We start from the raw sequence: 18,680 nt of genomic DNA on the forward strand, positions 1-18,680 counted from the left end.
AATCTTGTGTTATTGATATAGCAGTGCAGGGGTAAACATTTCTCCAGGCACCGCCTATGTGAGTTCACAGAGACGTTTGGACGTGCAACATCATGAGTTCAATGTGCATTGACTTATCATGGAACACCACTGTCCTGTTTCTGAGCACTGACATCCCACTGAAAGCAGCAGAATTTGAATTGTTCTCCTCAGATAAAAACATCCCAGGTCTTTTATTTGAGGATTTATCATTAACCAGACAGTGACACTCTGCAGTTATTTTAGTTTAGTACAAGTTTCCTTGTAGGAGGCACTTTGCATCTAAAAAATATTGTTCATCTCAGTCAGTATGGATATGAGCGAAATATACTAAATTGTGCTTATGAACAGGACTTGTAGTGAGAAGTTCAGTGCGGTGGTCGACTCTGACCCGTGACAGATGTTTTTGCAAAGTGGATGGCCTTAATTACTGCTGATGTAACATTAGAGCCTCTGGTGCACAGCTCTCTGTCTGTTTCCTCTGTGTAGTCTGATACTTCCGGAGGTGGATGGACTATTTCTTCCATGGGGACAATAAAACAAAGCACATGGCACTGGCATCACAGAGCAAAGATTGAGATAATGACAGTGGGCCTGGAGACTGGAGTGCCCGGGCCGAGTACCATCTAAAAAGCCTCTGCAAAGAGCTCGAGAACCCGATCTGGTTTTGTTGGGCTTTGTAGTGCAACTCCCCGATTCATCTCCTGCTCATTAAAATGCCCAAGACTAGATGAAGTGGAAACCAATGATGCTCGCTCAAGTCCAGTACAGCATGTCCTTTAGAGTTACAGCCTCGAAATCAAAGCACAATCAAGCTAATGTCCCTCAGGAGAAGAGACAAAAGCATAAACCCAATTGTGTTGATTAATTACACTTCAGAGACCATCGCTGCATATTTTAGAGGTCAAAAAAGAACTGATCATCACAGGACAGATTCTTAGGACACACTTGAAACATATTCATCAAATCCCTTTATTGAACATCTTCAAAGCATTTACTTCCATTCATCAGCGTACTATTTCTCCAAACCTCGTCGTCATCACTGACAATGATTGCCAAGTAAACACTGAGCTATTTCAAGCAGCTCTGTTATTTTATTTGATTCCACTGTTGCTCATGGTCTGGGCTTTGCACACTCCCTTGCCGGCGACTTCAAAGGCAGCTCCCTTGTAGGTTGCAACACACTGGCCGTCTGTGCGCAGGTCTGGCTGAACCTGCTCCCATACCTTCTTCTTAGGGTTCAGCTCTTTGTCCGGATCACCTGCAATCAGATCAGATACATCAGAGGAGACTCGTCTGTTGTCTGCTCATCTGTCACACATGCAGGATTTATGGATGCAATACTGATGTTTTATGAACTTTTTGTGGTATGTCATGCCCTTGTATAACCTACTCAAACACTGTTTTAATATACAATGTGTGCTGAGACACATTGATAGATGACTTTGAACTTTCCTTCATGGATTTTTCGTAGTCAGCATACACTGATACAATCTGTATAGTAAACTGAAGCCAATAAAAATTGTGAGCAAATGACCAACAATTATATTCATGATTTATCAGGCCAGTTCTAATCTTTATTTCTCCCGCATGAAATGGGAATAGTCTGACTTTCTATTGTCTTCTATTACAGCATCAGCTTTTTAAAACTGCCATTTGGTCTTAGCTGTAATTCAAAACATCTAAACTGAACTTCTCAGAATCTAAATATGCATCCAGGGAAAACAATTAAGGGAAGTTCTCATTTCACGATGGCTTTGTTTTTGATGTTGCTTGGCATTTGTGAGAATTCAAAGCCGGTACTGGCTGGCTTCTGTCTGGTGTCAACTTTTTCCCTCTCTGCACAACCATCTCAGTGTTTGAGGACACAAATGTGTTTCATATCCCAAGGCTGCGATTTCTGCCGGCTTTACAACCCAAGAGTGGCAACAATCAGTTTTGATCAGAAGCGTGAAAGAGGTTTTGATGAGCAACTTGCTCGCATTCTTAAGTTCAAGCAGAAGTACTGGGCCCCATTAGTCAGGGAAATGGGGGCAATTACAACCATATACTCACACTAGCAGTGGATTGGCTGTAACTGAATCTGGGGCTCTGGTGTGAGAAAAGGGGGAAACCAGGGAAAAGACAAGCTTCTTTCACCTCTTTATTTTCCATTATATACGTGTGTACTTTAAAAAACTGCCCAGGTTTTAAACAATCAAGACCTCAACCCCCGTGACAAACCATCCACCAATCCTGTCTCTGCTCTACTTCCCCTCCTTCTGTTTTCTCTTGAACTGTGTTTTCATGGAATGGTTTGAATGTGACTCTTTTAAATGTAACATCCATAAAAATCATTCAGGCCAAAGGGATCCCTCATGAATCAACCAGCTTTCGTAGAGGCTAGGACATGTGTGCTGCAGGGATGCAGCTGGGCTGTGGGTACTTGGACCGCAGATCCACCTTCATCACATCCTCCTCTTCACTTTTTTTTTTTTTTTCCAAAGGGAACTCCCAATTTGGTTATTGTTCTCGGAAGAATGCGTAAATAACAAGACTAATCTTCTTCCTCTCATATTCAGCTTTGAAAACTTTTAGAACCACTGTACTGTGGTGTTTTTCATTCATCAGGGACTGTGTTTGGAAAACGTCTCAGGAAGGATCTCGACTCTCACACGGTCTAGTTGATGTGTTAATTGATAGCAAATAAGGTTCATATGTTGTTGTTTTTAAACACTTTACATTTGTTGAATCTAACAGGACAGGACACTTATCTTTCCAACTGGTTATAAAAAAAGTAGGTTACATTCCTGGCAATGAATGCTGATTAGCCTGTCAAATCAGCAGTCACAGGCCATTTAGCCACCACCAAACACAACTACGGAGTTCTCAAATGAGAGCTTTGAGTGGGGTCTGAGAACGCATCATGATTGGTGTCTGAATGTTGAAACTGTTGTTTCTGGCAGCAAGACAGTTCGACGACACCCTTCATTTCCTAAAGACAGAGGTACGTTGTGGATGCTAGGCTGGGAAATTCTTTCGGTTAACTCACGTCAGTGACAATGACTCTGTGAAGAATCACAAGAGTCTGTTGGTTGATTTCAAAATTCAAGCTTTTTGTTTAAGGAGTAATCTGTTTCTGGGGTAACAGTCATCAGGTGTTGGTACCTGGAAAGCCCTGGAAAGTAACTCTTTCCCCTGGTGCTGCTCCACTCGGAGGATCGAGGATTTCGACCTTGTCAGGCGAGCTGGCGCACATGACCATAGCCTGGGACACCACTCCTCTCATCTTGGCTGGCTTTAGGTTACAAAGAAGGACAGCCATGCGGTTCTGCATCTGAATGAGGGACAGAAGATTGAATGCATTTTTACAGCCCATATGCCTTACACAACAGAGAAGAAAAACAAATTATACTCAATTTACTTAAGTTTTAAAAAAAAAGGCACCTTCAATTGATGTGGTCTGTTTGGCTATGGGACAGAGAATTTCATAATCCAATATAAACAATAATGCCAATTCCAGTCTCTTAATTTAAAATTACTGTGTCCGAGGGTCTATGGTTTGTTTGCCTCATTTCCTAAACCAAAGGGAGCAAACAGGAAAACATTACATGCTTCAGCCTGGAGACCTCTGCGGCTCACCAAAATTTAAAAGAAGATCAGTTTCTGCCAAAAGCTGAGAAGAAGAGAAATCCAGCATTTCATGACATGATGTATGCCAGATCTTAAGAAATAATCATACCTTTCTTTGAAGGACATCCTTTGAGAAATTGCTGCATAAATCTAAACTCGCTCATGTTGCTTTGACAGGGTTTTGGTGGCAGTTTTTATTTTGCAGCTCTAGGCAGTTTTGGCAGGCTGGGGGTAGTATGAGAATGTTCTGTAACAGCATTTACAAAACAGACTGTTTGACTTGAACAATATTTCATGTGTACTGTAGACATTTGTCCTAACAGTTATTTTATGATTAGCCTGTCTCAGACTCGTATTACTGAATGGTGCCTATTATTTATCCACACTCAAAAGTTACAGCCATAAAACTTGTAATGTATCTCCTTGGATATTTCACTCCTTCTCGCTTGACGGAAACAGATAATGGCTCTTATAAATAAGACAGTCAACAAGAAAGTCAAATAAGAATTTGATTTTAGATTTAAAGCCTCTGTGAGTAATGGACTGACGCAGACATAAAAAAGGCAGCAGGCAGCTTCAGTCAGAGAGCACTTAGTAAGGCCTGTGCTACTAAATACAACTGCTGCAACACTCAACTAAGAAGTTACTGTCTAATATTTGACTATTATTATTTACTTTTAGGTACAATAGCTTTCTGTCAGACAGTGTTATTTGTACACATGATTTCAGCAGGAACACACAGTATGTTTCCATTCAATCATGTACTGTCTACATATGATGCAGAAATGCAAGATATAAAGACTTCTTGAAGACAAACTCAGAAATACTGTTGACCATAAAAGTAACTGGTGCTTTTCATTTAGATGAAACTCTACATGAAGCCCATTTTTCTTCAGGAACAAATCATAAATCCATGTGAAAGCAAAAATAAACACCAATACTCGATGGAGACGCTGAATCACCGACATAAAATGTTAAACAGGTAAATAATCAGCACAGTCATCCTAAGAAGTCACTTTAAACAGACTAATAAATCCTTATTATGACCCTAGTGAGCCATAAATATAAGTATACAGCAGTGCTTGTGAGTCTACTGGAAAAAATATCTCAAATAGAGTGGCTGCAGGGATTTATGAAGCTAATATAAAAATCTAATTTCTGTTTTAGTCTACATCTTCCTCACTCATAAGTAGACAATGTTTTTGGTCAGCTTACTGGCAGGTGTTGCTTTTGACATCTACAGGCTCGCAATGTGAAGCTTGACGTCAGTGACTTTCAGGCTGACATTATGGATTACTGAGTGTGGATTCATGGGCAAAAATAGCAATTTAACCCATTTAAAATTAGATCTGCAACACCAGAAAGTGTGAAAAATATGAAGGGGTCTAAATACTTTCTGAAGCTGCTGCTGTAGTTGGTTAATTCTCCATCATTGAAATAACTGACTAATGTGTATGAAGTAGGGAGTATGTTTTGGTGATTGTACCTGGTCTAGGGGTATGTGCTTGACCAGCCCGCTGACCACTGTCCTGGGTGAAGCCTCTCCCACATCAACCTGCTCCACATAGAGACTGTCTGCATCTGGATGCTTCTCAGCTGTGATTATACGTCCGATACGCAAGTCCAAACGAGACACGTCCACCTTGGCATCCTCTTGGCTGGGAGCTGCCTGCTTTTTCTCCACTTTCTCCCCTCCTGACATCAAAGAGCGGAAAAAACTGTTACACTAATGGCGTACACAAACATACTCTGCCTCAAAATCTCATGTTTTTGTGCTTTTAATTTGGTTTATGTCAGTGAGTCTGTCAGTAAGTCTGATGTGACAATTTGCGTGGGTGTTGTGCATCACAGGCACAGAACGTCAGACAGTAGCACGTGTTAAGAAACGGTTTGCTGAAGAGAAGCGTCTGTGAGAGCTTTCATGCTATTAAACTAAACGTGCGTGATATAATAGGAAATGTTTGTTTAAAAGCACTGAGAATGTTTCAGCCAGCTGGTATCTTTCCAAGGGAAATTATAAAAAAACAAATCATACTTGAAACAATACTAGGCATCTGTCTGGAATCTGATTTAATTTCCTCCCATAAATGAAAACAAAGCCCACCAATGACAGGCCTCAGGGTGGCATGCGTTTCATGTGATCCATAAGTGAATAAAAAATTAAGGAAAGACAATTAATTCCACTTCTTCCCCGAAATGACGGGCACATAATACCTTGACTAAATGACAACACCAATACCCAGTTTTGGCTGAAGGTGAATGCTACATGATACCAGTGACATAGCAGAATAACAGATGCTTCCTCCCAAAGAGACAAAGTACCTTTCACTCGCCTGGCTTTCTTACAGCACATTCATTCCAGTGGATTGCGCTGATCAAATGATCACACAGTCTTTAATCATTCCTCTGAGCCCACAACAGCTCTTGAGAATACAAATCCCAACCCCTGCCTTTGATATTCAACATTCCTCCCTCGAGTAATCTTTGCGCTGCTGTGATGACAGTAACATTACCAGGGCTCTGCTAAGGTTACACATCGGTTTGTAGACTAACAAGCGATGACTGTTTGGATGAGGTGACAACATGGCTCCATTGAGAAAAAAAGACAGAATTTAGCATGTATAAGAGTTTATCAAGAGGAGTAAGTATCTCTAACAACTCTCTAACATCTGGATGTAAGAAATGCCAGACACTCCAATGAATTTGTCAAGGTCTTAAAGCTTGTTGCTTCCTCTTTCTAAATTATAACCCCATAAAAACATCCAGCACTGATTATACCCTGTTTATGCCTGACAGTTTTTCTAATTAGTCTCAATAGTATATTGCTGGAACAGAACTAAATATCTGAGTGATTTACTGCTAATTAATTGAAATCCTGTGGCAGGGATTTTCTTGTTTTGAATTCTACACTTATCATAAATGTAAAACAGTTTAACCTCTCATCATATTTCTTGTATAGGGATACTTGGTTTTATGATTGGGTCCTAGAATGACGCACATCCACAAAACATTAACATTAAATCATTCTTAAATTGAACTCAATTGCTGGTGACATTAGACAAGGATGCCTCCTCACAATTTACTGAACTCCATAAACAAATGAAAGTTCACTAAACATCTTCCAACTGAGGCCCAGAGATCTTGGATCCATTAAGAGCCAGATATTGCTGCCTCACATCCATTGTCACCTGGTATTAGAAATTCAAATTGAGAACCATGTTTGGAGACATTTGCATTGAGCCAACTGCTGATAGAAAAACTGGATCTTAAACAAAACCTGCAGTTCAAATAATAATATTGATGAAGGCTGAGTAAATGCCTCAGTGATGAGAGGTGAGTCACTTTCATAGCTTTAATATGGTCCTCCTCACAAACTGAAAATGAAACACATGGCACAAATGTTGCTATAACATGTCTAAACAGGCTTAATTTAACCTTCTAAAACAGTTTTTATTGGATGTGAAAACTTCAAAAGATTCCTAATAAAAACCCTGCAATGTGCCATATTTTTTTCATTCAGCCATTACCTTTTTTCTCAGGCTTCTTCTTTTTATTCTCGTCTTTGGGAGGGGGGCTCTGGACAGCAGCCGCAGCAGTGGCAGCAGCAGCAGGGGGGGCAGAGGGTGCTGGAGCAGAGGGTGTGGAAGGAGTGGGCTTCGAGCTGCACTCAACAGCGGGTTCACCCGACGGCATGGCCACCTCCCGCACTACAGGAAGGATGTATGCAAAATGTTAGCATGAAGACAGGGCTGAACAGAGGAGCTGGGTTAAGACTTTTTCCTCCAGTATCTGTGACGACTAATTCTCTGCACACACCCGGGTTCCCAGATGCCGTGTGAATGAAGCAGACAGATTATTCTCCACTGCTGCGGAATAGAGATCATTTACATTACAAGGTACACTACTTCTGAGTTGTGCCTTTTCACCCACAGAGCTGGTTGCATCAACATGATACACTGAAATGATACAGAGGGAGCTTTATTTACACACCCAGTGGGAGGACTGCTCTCCTGATGCAAACAGTTTTGATGGGAAAATGACACAGTGTCCATGCTGATGGAAACAAGGAAATGGAGCCATAAAGCAGGAAACAATGTCCTACAATAACTCCCCTGAAAAAACATAACCCCTCATTTAAGGCGCCTGATGTTTGAGTTCCTACAAAATCTTGTGCCTATGTCTGACAAACATTGGTCTACAGGCACACCACTAGCACCATAATGCTTTTAATTACCTTAATTCTAGGTTAGAACCTGAGATCAGGACCGTTCCAGTTTACCTTGGAATTACGGGGAATAACCTCTTAAACTCTCGACATTCCATTTTAAGTTTCCTCTCAAGGTTTTTTACATCTAGAGAACAAAAATGAAACACTGTTATATCACCTAATGCTGCTTAAAGGTGCTTGTGCAATGTTTTTTTTTTCATGTAAACATCCTGTGCATCACTCTACACATTTCCCAAAATGAAGCTGGACATATCTGGAATCTCGAGATACACTGGATCTCGACAAACCCGTGGAGAATTATCACAACAACTCGGCAGTCCCTCTCAGCTCTGCAGAAAATTTATTCCTCTTTTAGCTCAGTGTTTTGGTTTTTACAGCCTGAAAACTCTCATGCTCTCATCATTTTTCAGTTTCCAGCCGCAAGAGGCAGCTGCTTCAGAGAATGAGCTCAGATAAACCCACTGTACACGGCCTGCTCGGCACCAAACAACTTGAGTTGGTGGAGACCAGAACAGAGCAAAGAGGAGAGAGAATACCTGGACTCAACATATGTCAAATCTCAAAATATTTGCAGTCGTGTTTGCAATAACATCTTCATGAGGTAATAACAGGACAACAGTGAAAGAAAAAAAAAACAGGCTCAGCTGTTGATTCTCTGGGTTTGAAATATTCGTCTCCACACTGCGATTTAAAGGAGCCACAGATGAATCCAGCACAGTTTACGCTTTTCAACTTTAAAGTGGTGTTGATGCAGATTTGACACCAAGCTTCAATTGTCACCGTTTTTATTTCTTGGCTGCAGAAAAGTTGTTTTTGTCTGACTGGCACTATTATAGTTGCATTGAACAGTTTGTTTTTCTCATCTCAATAACAAATCAGCAAAGCTGATGGAAATTCCTCTCAGAAAGGTTCATATTTATCCATGTTTTGATTAAGCTATTTTATGCCACCTTAAAGCCATTGAAAAGAAACCCCAAACATAAACATCACAATTAGATACAATATGTGGAAAAACATAGTCCCGGCTGTATTGGAACACATTCCTTCAACGTTCCAACACTAACATATTGAGTTTTTTAAAGAAAGTTAAATAGCTTATTTTTTTTCCAGTCCCCCTTTTAGTCCAGCAGCTTCTTTCTGGAAAACATTAAATGTGTGTTAATGTCTGTGATCTGAGCTGTTTGCCCTTGAACATCAACGTATGTCAGACGCACAATAGCTGACAGACATGTTGTCCCCATCACTCTAATGGGGATTCTTGAGGCACCATGGTTGCTTATAATAAAAACAAAAAGAGATCTGGTTATAATGGGCTGAAGCGAGAATGCACAAGATGTTATCATTGATAGTACAAACCAAACAATGCTCTAATGAGCAACAACTGACATCAAATGTTCCCAAGTAAGGCACACGCAACTGCTTCTATAACTCGATATAAAGGATAACAACATCAAGGTCTTTCTTAAAGACAAACAAGCATTTGATCTGCGATGGGAGTCTTTGCTGGGAACCAAACTCGGCATACCTCCCCTGTTCTTCTCTTTTTCCAGCAGCTGTTTTTTCAGTTCCTCGATGTCATTCTTCAGTTTCGCATTCTCCACCATCAGTTTCTTCTCTTCTCTGACACTGGCCTGGACCACTGCAACCAGGCAAATTCTTGTTACCGCAGCACAGGAATTAAATTTCAACTTCCAGCAGGACATTTTAAGAACTGCATAACTAGTACAAATAGATTACTGACTAAAATTGCAGACTGCTGAAATCAATATTTTGAGTCTTCTGGGTTTAAAGAAGCCATGAAGCTGTGCACTAGTGCAGTTTCTTCTCATCTAAAAATAGTTGTATAATCAATCTTTCTAAATTTGCACAGGTGATAACATTTAAAGTGTGGAAGGATGATGGAGCTGGATATTCAAGTTTTATTATTTACACAACTGCAACAAAAATATGACCTACTTTCTACTCTTTTTTTTTTTTTTAAATAAGTGATTAACTCAGCCTGTCTTTACTGTCTTTTCCAAAGTTGATTTGATTCTTGACAGTAACAGAGAAAGTAAAATGAGCACTTAAAAATTAATATTTTATAAATAAGTGAATTGAGAGAATACCAGATTTGGCTGATTTAAGTTATCCTCAGACTAATTCATTCATATAACTGAGGCCTCAGGGTTTATTTGCTAGTGGTCCTACTGGGATTTCACTTATCTCGCCCCTGTCTAGATAAAATGAAACTCTGACTCTTAGTAAATGGGCTGCATCGCTGACAGACTTGTTGTATGTGGGTGTGTGGCGTCCTCTCTTACTGGCTTTCTCCTTCAGCAGCTGCACTTGCTGTTTGAGGTACTCGATGATCTGGTCAGCCTCGGCTGCTCGTTGCTCCAGCCTCAACAAGGGATTGTGACTCGACATCTTGACCAAGGAGCGAGCCACGAACCTAAAAGACAATAAAGACCTCTAGCCATCACAATATTACAAGAAGCTACATGAAAACCAGTAGATATTCGGCCACTTCCTTGGTTTTAAAATGAACCTGTGTGACATTTAATAGCAATATAAAAAGAGATGGTATTTTCAAGTACCATGCTGAACATCTACAAAAGATACATGTTTGGAGTTACAAGGTTTGCATTCCAGTACAGCCCCACCACAAACTACAGCCTCCAAAATGACCACAGAGTAGAGTCAACTTCTCTCTGACAGTCTCAACAAAAACTCAACATTGTAATTTCCACAAAGGTGGTAAGTGTTGAAGAGCTGTTCTACTGGATTGCATTACATTGCACAGTGGTCTCCTTGTTATGTGTAATATTTCATAATATAATGCCGTGGCAGCATTTCAACTACTGTATTTTTATTTTATTCATAAATAAAAAATAAGAAACTATAGATGCCAAACTGCATTATGTCTGACAGAACAATCATACTTTAACATGTTTTCTGTGACATGCAGCCTCAGTAGGTTTTGAACCATGTGTTAATATGATTTTCATGATTGTTAAACTTTGGCTGGTTCCCCAAAATGACAAAATCTGACCTCTGTCCACAAAATATGTTGAGCAATAATCAACACATTGATTTTCAAATGACAGCAAATCAATAAATCTTGATTCCAAACTTGTCAAATGTGAAAGTTTGCTGCAACATTTAAGTGTTTAAAAATACCAAAATACAAGCCTTGTCAAGGTCCAAGTCAAGTTGGTCAAGCCAAATTCTTGGATGAATTCCTATCTGTCTTTCACAGTAATAAAAAATGAAGTAACACTTAGATAGTTTCTCCTTTAAATCATACTGTTGTCAAATTATGCATTCAGTTTTTGGCGATAAAGTTCAAAAGGAATCAGCTGCTCTAGTGCCACTCAACCAAAATACAGCTGGACACCAGTTTGGGTTTGGGGTCATGTTCCTTTATCTTACTGAGCTTGGCAAATCACTTTGTGAAGAAAGAGGAAAAGAAAGATTTTTACAGGCCAAGGCATGGAGAAGAAAACTTCTTACACATATTACAGGGAGGCGCTGGAAAACAACAGCTGGCCTGAGATGAAAACAAAATGTTGGGGGATGAGGAAATTAGAAACACAAAAGAGCTGGAGTTGATAAAATCAAGGATCAAAGCATTGTTTTTTGAGAAACTGAATTGGTTTAAACAGGACCAGTGGTGGAGTAATAACAAGAGCCACAGAAACGCTGATCTCATTTGGATAACCTCTGAAAACGGGTCCTGGGACCGAGGTACGGGCCGTAGCATAAAGACATGAACAGGTCATTGCAGCCTTGGATTTCGGATAGGAAATAGCCAAATGTGTTAACAATATCAAAGTGACGTGTGATTTCACTGGCTTGCAGCCTGCCTAATGTACCTCTCCTCACTGTATGAGAATTAAAATATCTTTCATTCTCTGGTTTGCAACTGTATAAATTTAGCTGATTAACTGCACTATGGCATCTGACCACTTACATTATTATCAATCTCCTAAAAACAGCCATGACTGTTTTTATGAAGTCATGCAGTTCAAAACAGCTCACACAAACACTTTATGTCTACATCCATTTTCAAATTAAAATATCAAAGATAATGCGGCACAGCTATACACAGGGAACACACAAGGTTTGAATCAAACCTGTAAATCTGTTATGTTTAAGCACCAGCTTTCTCTGGTATGGAGCTGATGTATGAACAGACCTACCGGTAGACAAGTGTTTCCTCTTTTCATGCTCCATTCGCATTGTAAAATTATACTGTAGGAGGAGAGTTCCCCTACCTGTCTGCCAACCAGACCATTATAAAAGAAAAGGGGAGTGCAGTATGCCAGCACCACCTGAAGGCATCACAAGGACCTACACATTTTAACTTAAAGGGGCTGTGAAGCTTTCACACAAGATGCAGTCGTCTTCCTCAGAATTTGCCTTTATTAGAAAAAAACTGCATAAAACTGCAAACTGCATTTTAATCACAGCCCAGAAGTATAAGTCAACATGTAGGCCATTATTTATAATCTTTACACACAGGCTACTTGATGAAATCAGTCAGTGGACTCTCCTCCATGGCTAAGGGTTAATTTATCATTTATCTTCATTATTTATAATTATATAGCAACTCCATTTTTCAAATTATTGCTTTAATTATAATATTTAAAAAAAATGTCAAGTTCCCTTCTGATGCGGCCACTAAAATACTGAATCTAGAAGAGGCTTAAAAACACTGATCATTAAGTAACTATAAAGTTCCCTCAAAGAGACAGAAAACAGAAGATAATCATGATAATTAAATGTTTTAAGTTAATTATCATGGACAAAAAATAAATGAGCGGGTTTCAGAAATTGTTGTTGTAAATATGGTGATTTATTAATCATTTGAATGTGAAGTTTTTTTTTTTATTTGTTCAGTTTTATATCACTGTGTGAAAACTGAACACCTTTGGGTTTTTGGCTCCTGGTAACACAAACTACACCGTTTAAGAATAATTTCAGAGATAAATGAAAACCCATAAATAATCAATAATGAAACTGAGCAGCAGCAGATTAGTAATGATACAGGTAATTGCCAGTTATTACTGAGGTTTCAGTTATTTGCAAATCACAGAAATCACACAATAATCATCTTATTCCAGTCACTAAATTAGAATTAAATGTGTTATGTGGAGAACAGTTTGCTCAACACAGTGAACTGAACATTACTTCATGTTGCATCAGTTTAATCGTTAAACAATTAACTCTCGTCGCTGATAGGCTACTAGCTCGAGGGTTGGCTGGACGTTACTGACAGTTTATGATTCAAATACACCAATTGTTAGTTGAAACAGTGAAATAAAATACAAAGGCTTTTTTTACACTTACATGGACTCTGAGCAGCAGACCCAACACGTTTCAAGGAGCACTGGGGGGGCTTGACAGCTGCCACCCTTGCTACCATGAACTCGGCTAGCCGCAGTCAGGCTAATTCAAGACCCCAGTGAGTAGATCTCCATATAATCCGGATGTGAGGCGGGCTCGTGCATTTAGCCTCTCTGTTCGTTGGCCATATGTTCTGTAGATCGAAACAAAATGCAAGGTGGCCACAGCAGTCGCCTGCATGTAATTACTAGAATCAACGAGAAACTTTGTATCAGAAAATACGAAAAATTAACTCAAGAGCAACTTTACCGACACATGTTTTTGACTGATTTGCGTAGTTTTGTGCTTAGAAAGCGTCTTTTACAAGCACTACTTTGTCGCACAAAGTTGACGTCATCGATCACGTTCACTCAGCTGTTCCCATCACATCGCGGAGGCAGGAAGGGATTTCATTTAAAAAAACATTTTAATAATCATTTCAGGTTCATTATATCGACATGAATTTGCCTGCCTTCCTGGTAAACGTGAGTAGATACATTTATCGGAGGCAATGTACATTACATCATTGGTAATAAGGCAATTATATTCATAACTTAGCTTTATAGACACCGTTTGTTTGTTTGGTACTGCACATCTCAACTACATGGTATAGATATGTTGTGTTAACCAGTCACATGCCTTAATGATGGTCTTTGCCTCAGGCAGCGTTAACACATGTAGAAGCTTTAACTAAACACTTAATGTTATTAACTTCCTGTCTGACACTGAATGGAATAAATAAGAAGCTGAATGCTAATATGCCGTTATCATCACATATTATTCATACACTGTAATGAAGGCTCTCTGTCTCGCTCTCAGTGCTTCGTCAGTGGCAGGATGAGGCCCCTCAGAGATGCTCAGCTGGGGGCCTTCACCTTCTTTGCCTCTGCTCTCCCTCATGATGTTTGTGGGAGCAATGGCCTCCCTCTCACCCCCAACTCCATCAAAATCCTAGGACGCTTTCAGATCCTCAAGACCATCACTCATCCCAGACTCTGCCAGTATGTGGACATCTCCAGAGGGAAACACGGTACGACTCTCTGTCTTGCTCTTTGTAATGGGTCTAATTACATTTTATACCCTGGTCTTCCTTTTAATCACATTTCATATTATTTCATTTTCAGTTAGTGATATTCTGTCCTTCATGTGATCTCCCACTGGACTCATCCAAAACATACCTGGCCTTTTATTTGAGCAGTCAGGAACTGTCTTTCTGAGCTTCTGACTGCATGTTTGCTGTGGTTTATATCAGTTTGTTGTTGGTACATTTAGAGCTCCAACGATTAGTTGATTAGTTGATCAACAGAATATCAATCAGCAACTATTTTGATAATCAAATGATCATTTTAGTCTATTTTATGCAAAAAATATTCAACATTTTCTGTTTGTAGTCTCCCAAATTTTAGGATTTGATGCCTGGTCAGATAAAACACTTAACATTTAAAGACACACCTCAGGCTGGGGCAAATTATAGAGTGCTTTTTTTCACAATTTTCTCACATTTTATAGATAAACCATTTAATCAAATAATTGATAAAATAAGTCCGCAGATGAATCGATAAAGAAAATGATTGTTAGTTGCATTAAAGCTTTGTATTTACAAGTGGTGGACACAGCAACAGTGTTGGACTGTGTTTCTTGCTGTTCAACACAACTACACAACAACCTGTAAAATTCCTATAAAGTCTCAGTCAACATCTCTGTGACACAGTGTCAAAAAACACAAATATCATTTGCGTGTCTTTACTTCTGTTACTTCTTCTCTTTGTTTTATAGAACGGCTGATTGTTGTTGCTGAACACTTTGAGAGCAGTTTAAGAGATTTCCAGAAACAGGGGAAAACTGCCAGGTGAGGTTATCATTACAAATCTTTGTTAATTAATCAGCCGTAATCAGAGTACGTGTGATGAACCCAAAGTTCCTTCACTTTGACTAATGAGCAGTTATCATTAAACCTTCCACTGTTGATATATTTTTTTGTATCGTGTGTGGTGGGAAGGGAAATTGTATGCATTAACCTTGCCATCTACTGGCTGAGGTTAGGTTCACATAAAAACGACAGTCTCTTTGACTTTCTCACACTTAAGTGTTTAAGATGTAGATACATTCTCTCACACATCTCTTCTCTGTCACCACCTGACTCTCAAAAAGGTTTGACACACAGTTGTGTTTGTGTTTGTGTTAGCCCAGAGAAGGTGCTGCAGATTGCGTTTGAGGTCCTTGAAGGTCTGGAGTTTATGAACAAACATGGTATGGTGCACAGAGCCCTCAGTGCACACAATGTGCTGATGGACTGCAAGGTACACTTTCCACTTTTGTCTGAATGTCTGTCCACTTGAAGGAAAATGAAGTGATTTTCCTAAATGCAATACAATCACTCTAAGATGGACTTTTTCTTTGCAGGGGAATGTCAAGCTGGCGAAGTTTGGCCTTTATCACATGACTGATCATGGGGCCGACGTAGATTTTCCCATTGGGTATGTCTTTTTCTCCTCATTCATCACAGAGAAAGGTTCATTAGAGCTTCTCTGGAACTCTTCAAATGGTTGGACTGAGCTATGTGAGCTGTCTGTTCAAGGTCAAAGGTTCACTTCTATCTGTTTGATGTTAGTCAGATCATGAAAAAAAAGGCAATTGACCAGAACACTGAGGCATAATTGCCCATCCTTTTTCATAGAAACCAGGTTTTGGGGCATCAAATCAGCTTCCTGGTTTAGGAACTGTAACTGATCGTTGGACTTTTATCCTAATCCAAAGGCCTTTGTGTTCTACCGAGTATCTCTGTGTAATATCCTTTTGCAGATTGGAAAGAGGAATGATGGCACATGCCCATGATTTTCAATAAAACATCTGGATGGAAAATGTAGAGAATGTAACGGTCAAACAGTTATGCAGATTGTTTGTAGGAGTAACTGCATTTACATCACCTAATGACAGAACAACATCGTAACTTTACAGTTATTTACTTAGTTATTGTGTAAGTGGAATCAGCACAGTTTAGATAACTGGAGGAAACTAGGTGATTACACTAAGTGTCATTCAGAGGCTGAAAGAGTAATGTCCTTATCTGCTCTGGGATCTTGACCTCAGGTACCCATCATACCTTGCTCCAGAGGTGATCGCTCAGGGCTCTTTCCACCCCAGTGACCCCTCACACGATGAGGCTCCTCTACCCTCAGGGCCAAAGACTGATGTCTGGTCTCTTGGGGTGCTGCTCTTTGAACTGTGTGCAGTAAGAGTCACTCATAATCTGCTTTATACAAGCACAAGACATTCATATTAGATTTTTTCACACTGTTGGGGTTTTGGATGAATTTCATTCTGTGAATCTGTTACAGGGTAGACGACTGCTGCAGAATATTGATATAAGCGAGAGATTGAAATTCATTCTAACCTTGGGTAAGTGGAAAGGACGTAATTATTTTAAGTAGTCAGCAATACTCTTAAGCTCAATTTAGCTTACACTGTGATATTGTCATTCTCAGGTTGCATGGATGACATTGTCACTGTCCTTGCTGAGGAACATGGTTGCCTGGATACAATAAAGGTATTAAAAAATCATTGGCTGCCCAAATCCTAGTTAATAAGATACTTCAGTGAAGGTATTTTTAATTAATAGTCATTTTAATGGTGTCTTGTAAGTTAAGAGCTTTATCCATTAGGTCACACTACTGCCCTCACAATATTATATTAAAAAAGAATACTTTAGTCTCTGTAAAGCACAAGTGCTTTGTATCAGTTTGTAAAGTGTTAGTATTGGTGTATACATTAAGTTACACTCAGTGGTGATTCTGTTATTCAGCCTACTCTCATCAGTATAAATGGGGTGGACAAAATAATAGAAATGCCCATTAGTATAACCCTGTTATAACCCTGTTAGTATAACCCAGAACAATTCAACAGCATTAGTTTTAACTGTGTGTAACTAATAATGTGTGTTTAATGCAATACTCAAGTTCAGGTGCAGATATCAAAACAGTACTTCTCAGCATCTTGGAAATCTTTATTTAACAATAATACCAAACTTCTCAATGCATCAGGGTTAAATTAAATAAAGATGATATCATCTTAAGTGAGAAAGAAGTGAAATATCTGATCAGAAAACTTCTAGTCCCACTGTTGGTTTTAAACTCTTCCAAAGCTTTCTTGACTCTTTGAGATAATTGAAAGTTGAGGTGGGATCTGTCTGTATTGTGTCTGTATACTGCAGCTAATAAAGTTATTTTTGCAGGAGCTGCCTGAGAATGTTCTGGAGTTATTAAGGAAATGCTTGACCTTTCTTCCATCCAAAAGGTAAATACACTCTGTGTTGGATATCATATCCTGTCGCAGGACATTGGCCATGTATTTTCCAAAACACTTTGGTCACGCATGTTATGAAGAAGTCATGCAGCGTGCACGTCAGAGAGGATTCCAGCATGCTAAAACCAACAAGTGATACTAAAATAAACAAGTTATTGACTGAAACTGTGATAAACAGCTTTTGTGTGACTAAAGGTTTAATATCAAGTAATAGCAAGTTTTTTACAAAATGACATCTCAAAGGTACATGTCATGTTTTTTGGATGTTTTTGCTGTTAAGACCATGAAGTCTTTGTATGCGTCCTCCAGGCCGACCCCTGCAGAGCTGCTGAGAGACCCCGTGTTCAGTGAGGTCTCGTGCCTCTATACGCCCTTCCAGAAGCCTGTTAGCTTGTTCTCCTCCTCCCTACGCTGTGCACATCTGGAGCTCCCAGAGGACATAAGTGACCTTTGCAAAGGTCTGCGCTGACTGTCTGCACACACTGACAACACACACACACTAATCACCTTAAAAATACAAGTTCTTGAAGCTTATTTGATTATCTTGAAGTAGCTTTAGTTAGGCATGCCAGTATAAATATTGATAATAATAGCAAACAGAAGCACTTCTCTTGTACTATACTATATGTCAAGCCTGCTTAACATTAAACAGAGTTAAAAAATAAACAGTGGCTGTGAAAGACACAGGGACTGTCTTGCGAATAGGGGATACATTTATAGTGTTTGTTTTAACTGTTCAGCCCAGGTTAAATCTCATAAGTGAAATTTATGTGTGTAATTCTCTTAAAATTTGATCCAAACAGCACATCTCTACTATAAGACTGAACATATCCTGAAGCCATGATTCGACTTGCTAATAAAGAAATCACCCAGCGCCACCTGTGTCTGTGGGGAGGTGTTTACAGTTTTGTGTTTCCTGTCAGATGATGATGAAGACTACCTGTCAGAGCGGGCCATAGATGAGGTGTACCATCTGTGGTGTCTGGCTGGGGGAGACCTGGAGAAGGAGCTGACCATTAAGGAGATCATACAGTCCAAACCTCCAATCTGCACACTGCCCAAGTACGTTATACTTGAGCACACACACACACACAGGCTCATTTGGTAGTTGATTTCATACTCATACATGGTAAAATGTGTCTTTCTTTTT

At 39.5% G+C, this 18,680-nt stretch overlaps 2 protein-coding genes across 2 annotated transcripts in view; one reads left to right on the forward strand and one right to left on the reverse strand.

Annotated features, from left to right (window-relative positions):
• Positions 1–979: 979 nt before the first annotated feature.
• Positions 980–13,350, reverse strand: aimp1a (aminoacyl tRNA synthetase complex interacting multifunctional protein 1a). Its single transcript, XM_018684144.2, has 7 exons — positions 13,193–13,350; positions 10,162–10,292; positions 9,384–9,497; positions 7,158–7,337; positions 5,117–5,325; positions 3,166–3,334; positions 980–1,279 (listed from the first exon to the last, which is right to left on the reverse strand). Coding segments are annotated over exons 1-7 (972 nt in total). The 5' UTR covers positions 13,195–13,350; the 3' UTR covers positions 980–1,112.
• Positions 13,351–13,565: 215 nt separating this feature from the next.
• The window catches only part of tbck (TBC1 domain containing kinase), a 39,550-nt gene continuing 34,435 nt past the window's right edge, over positions 13,566–18,680 (forward strand). Inside the window, exons 1-11 of the mRNA XM_018684142.2 lie at positions 13,566–13,713; positions 14,048–14,258; positions 15,005–15,077; positions 15,414–15,528; positions 15,632–15,705; positions 16,319–16,460; positions 16,567–16,627; positions 16,714–16,775; positions 17,460–17,521; positions 17,840–17,988; positions 18,454–18,592. Coding sequence (XP_018539658.1) covers positions 13,687–13,713; positions 14,048–14,258; positions 15,005–15,077; positions 15,414–15,528; positions 15,632–15,705; positions 16,319–16,460; positions 16,567–16,627; positions 16,714–16,775; positions 17,460–17,521; positions 17,840–17,988; positions 18,454–18,592 — 1,115 coding nt within the window. The 5' untranslated portion in view covers positions 13,566–13,686. The remainder of the gene's footprint in view (positions 13,714–14,047; positions 14,259–15,004; positions 15,078–15,413; positions 15,529–15,631; positions 15,706–16,318; positions 16,461–16,566; positions 16,628–16,713; positions 16,776–17,459; positions 17,522–17,839; positions 17,989–18,453; positions 18,593–18,680) is intronic.

This window comes from Lates calcarifer, linkage group LG5, assembly GCF_001640805.2.
Source record: "Lates calcarifer isolate ASB-BC8 linkage group LG5, TLL_Latcal_v3, whole genome shotgun sequence".
Classification (NCBI taxonomy): Eukaryota; Metazoa; Chordata; class Actinopteri; family Centropomidae; genus Lates; species Lates calcarifer.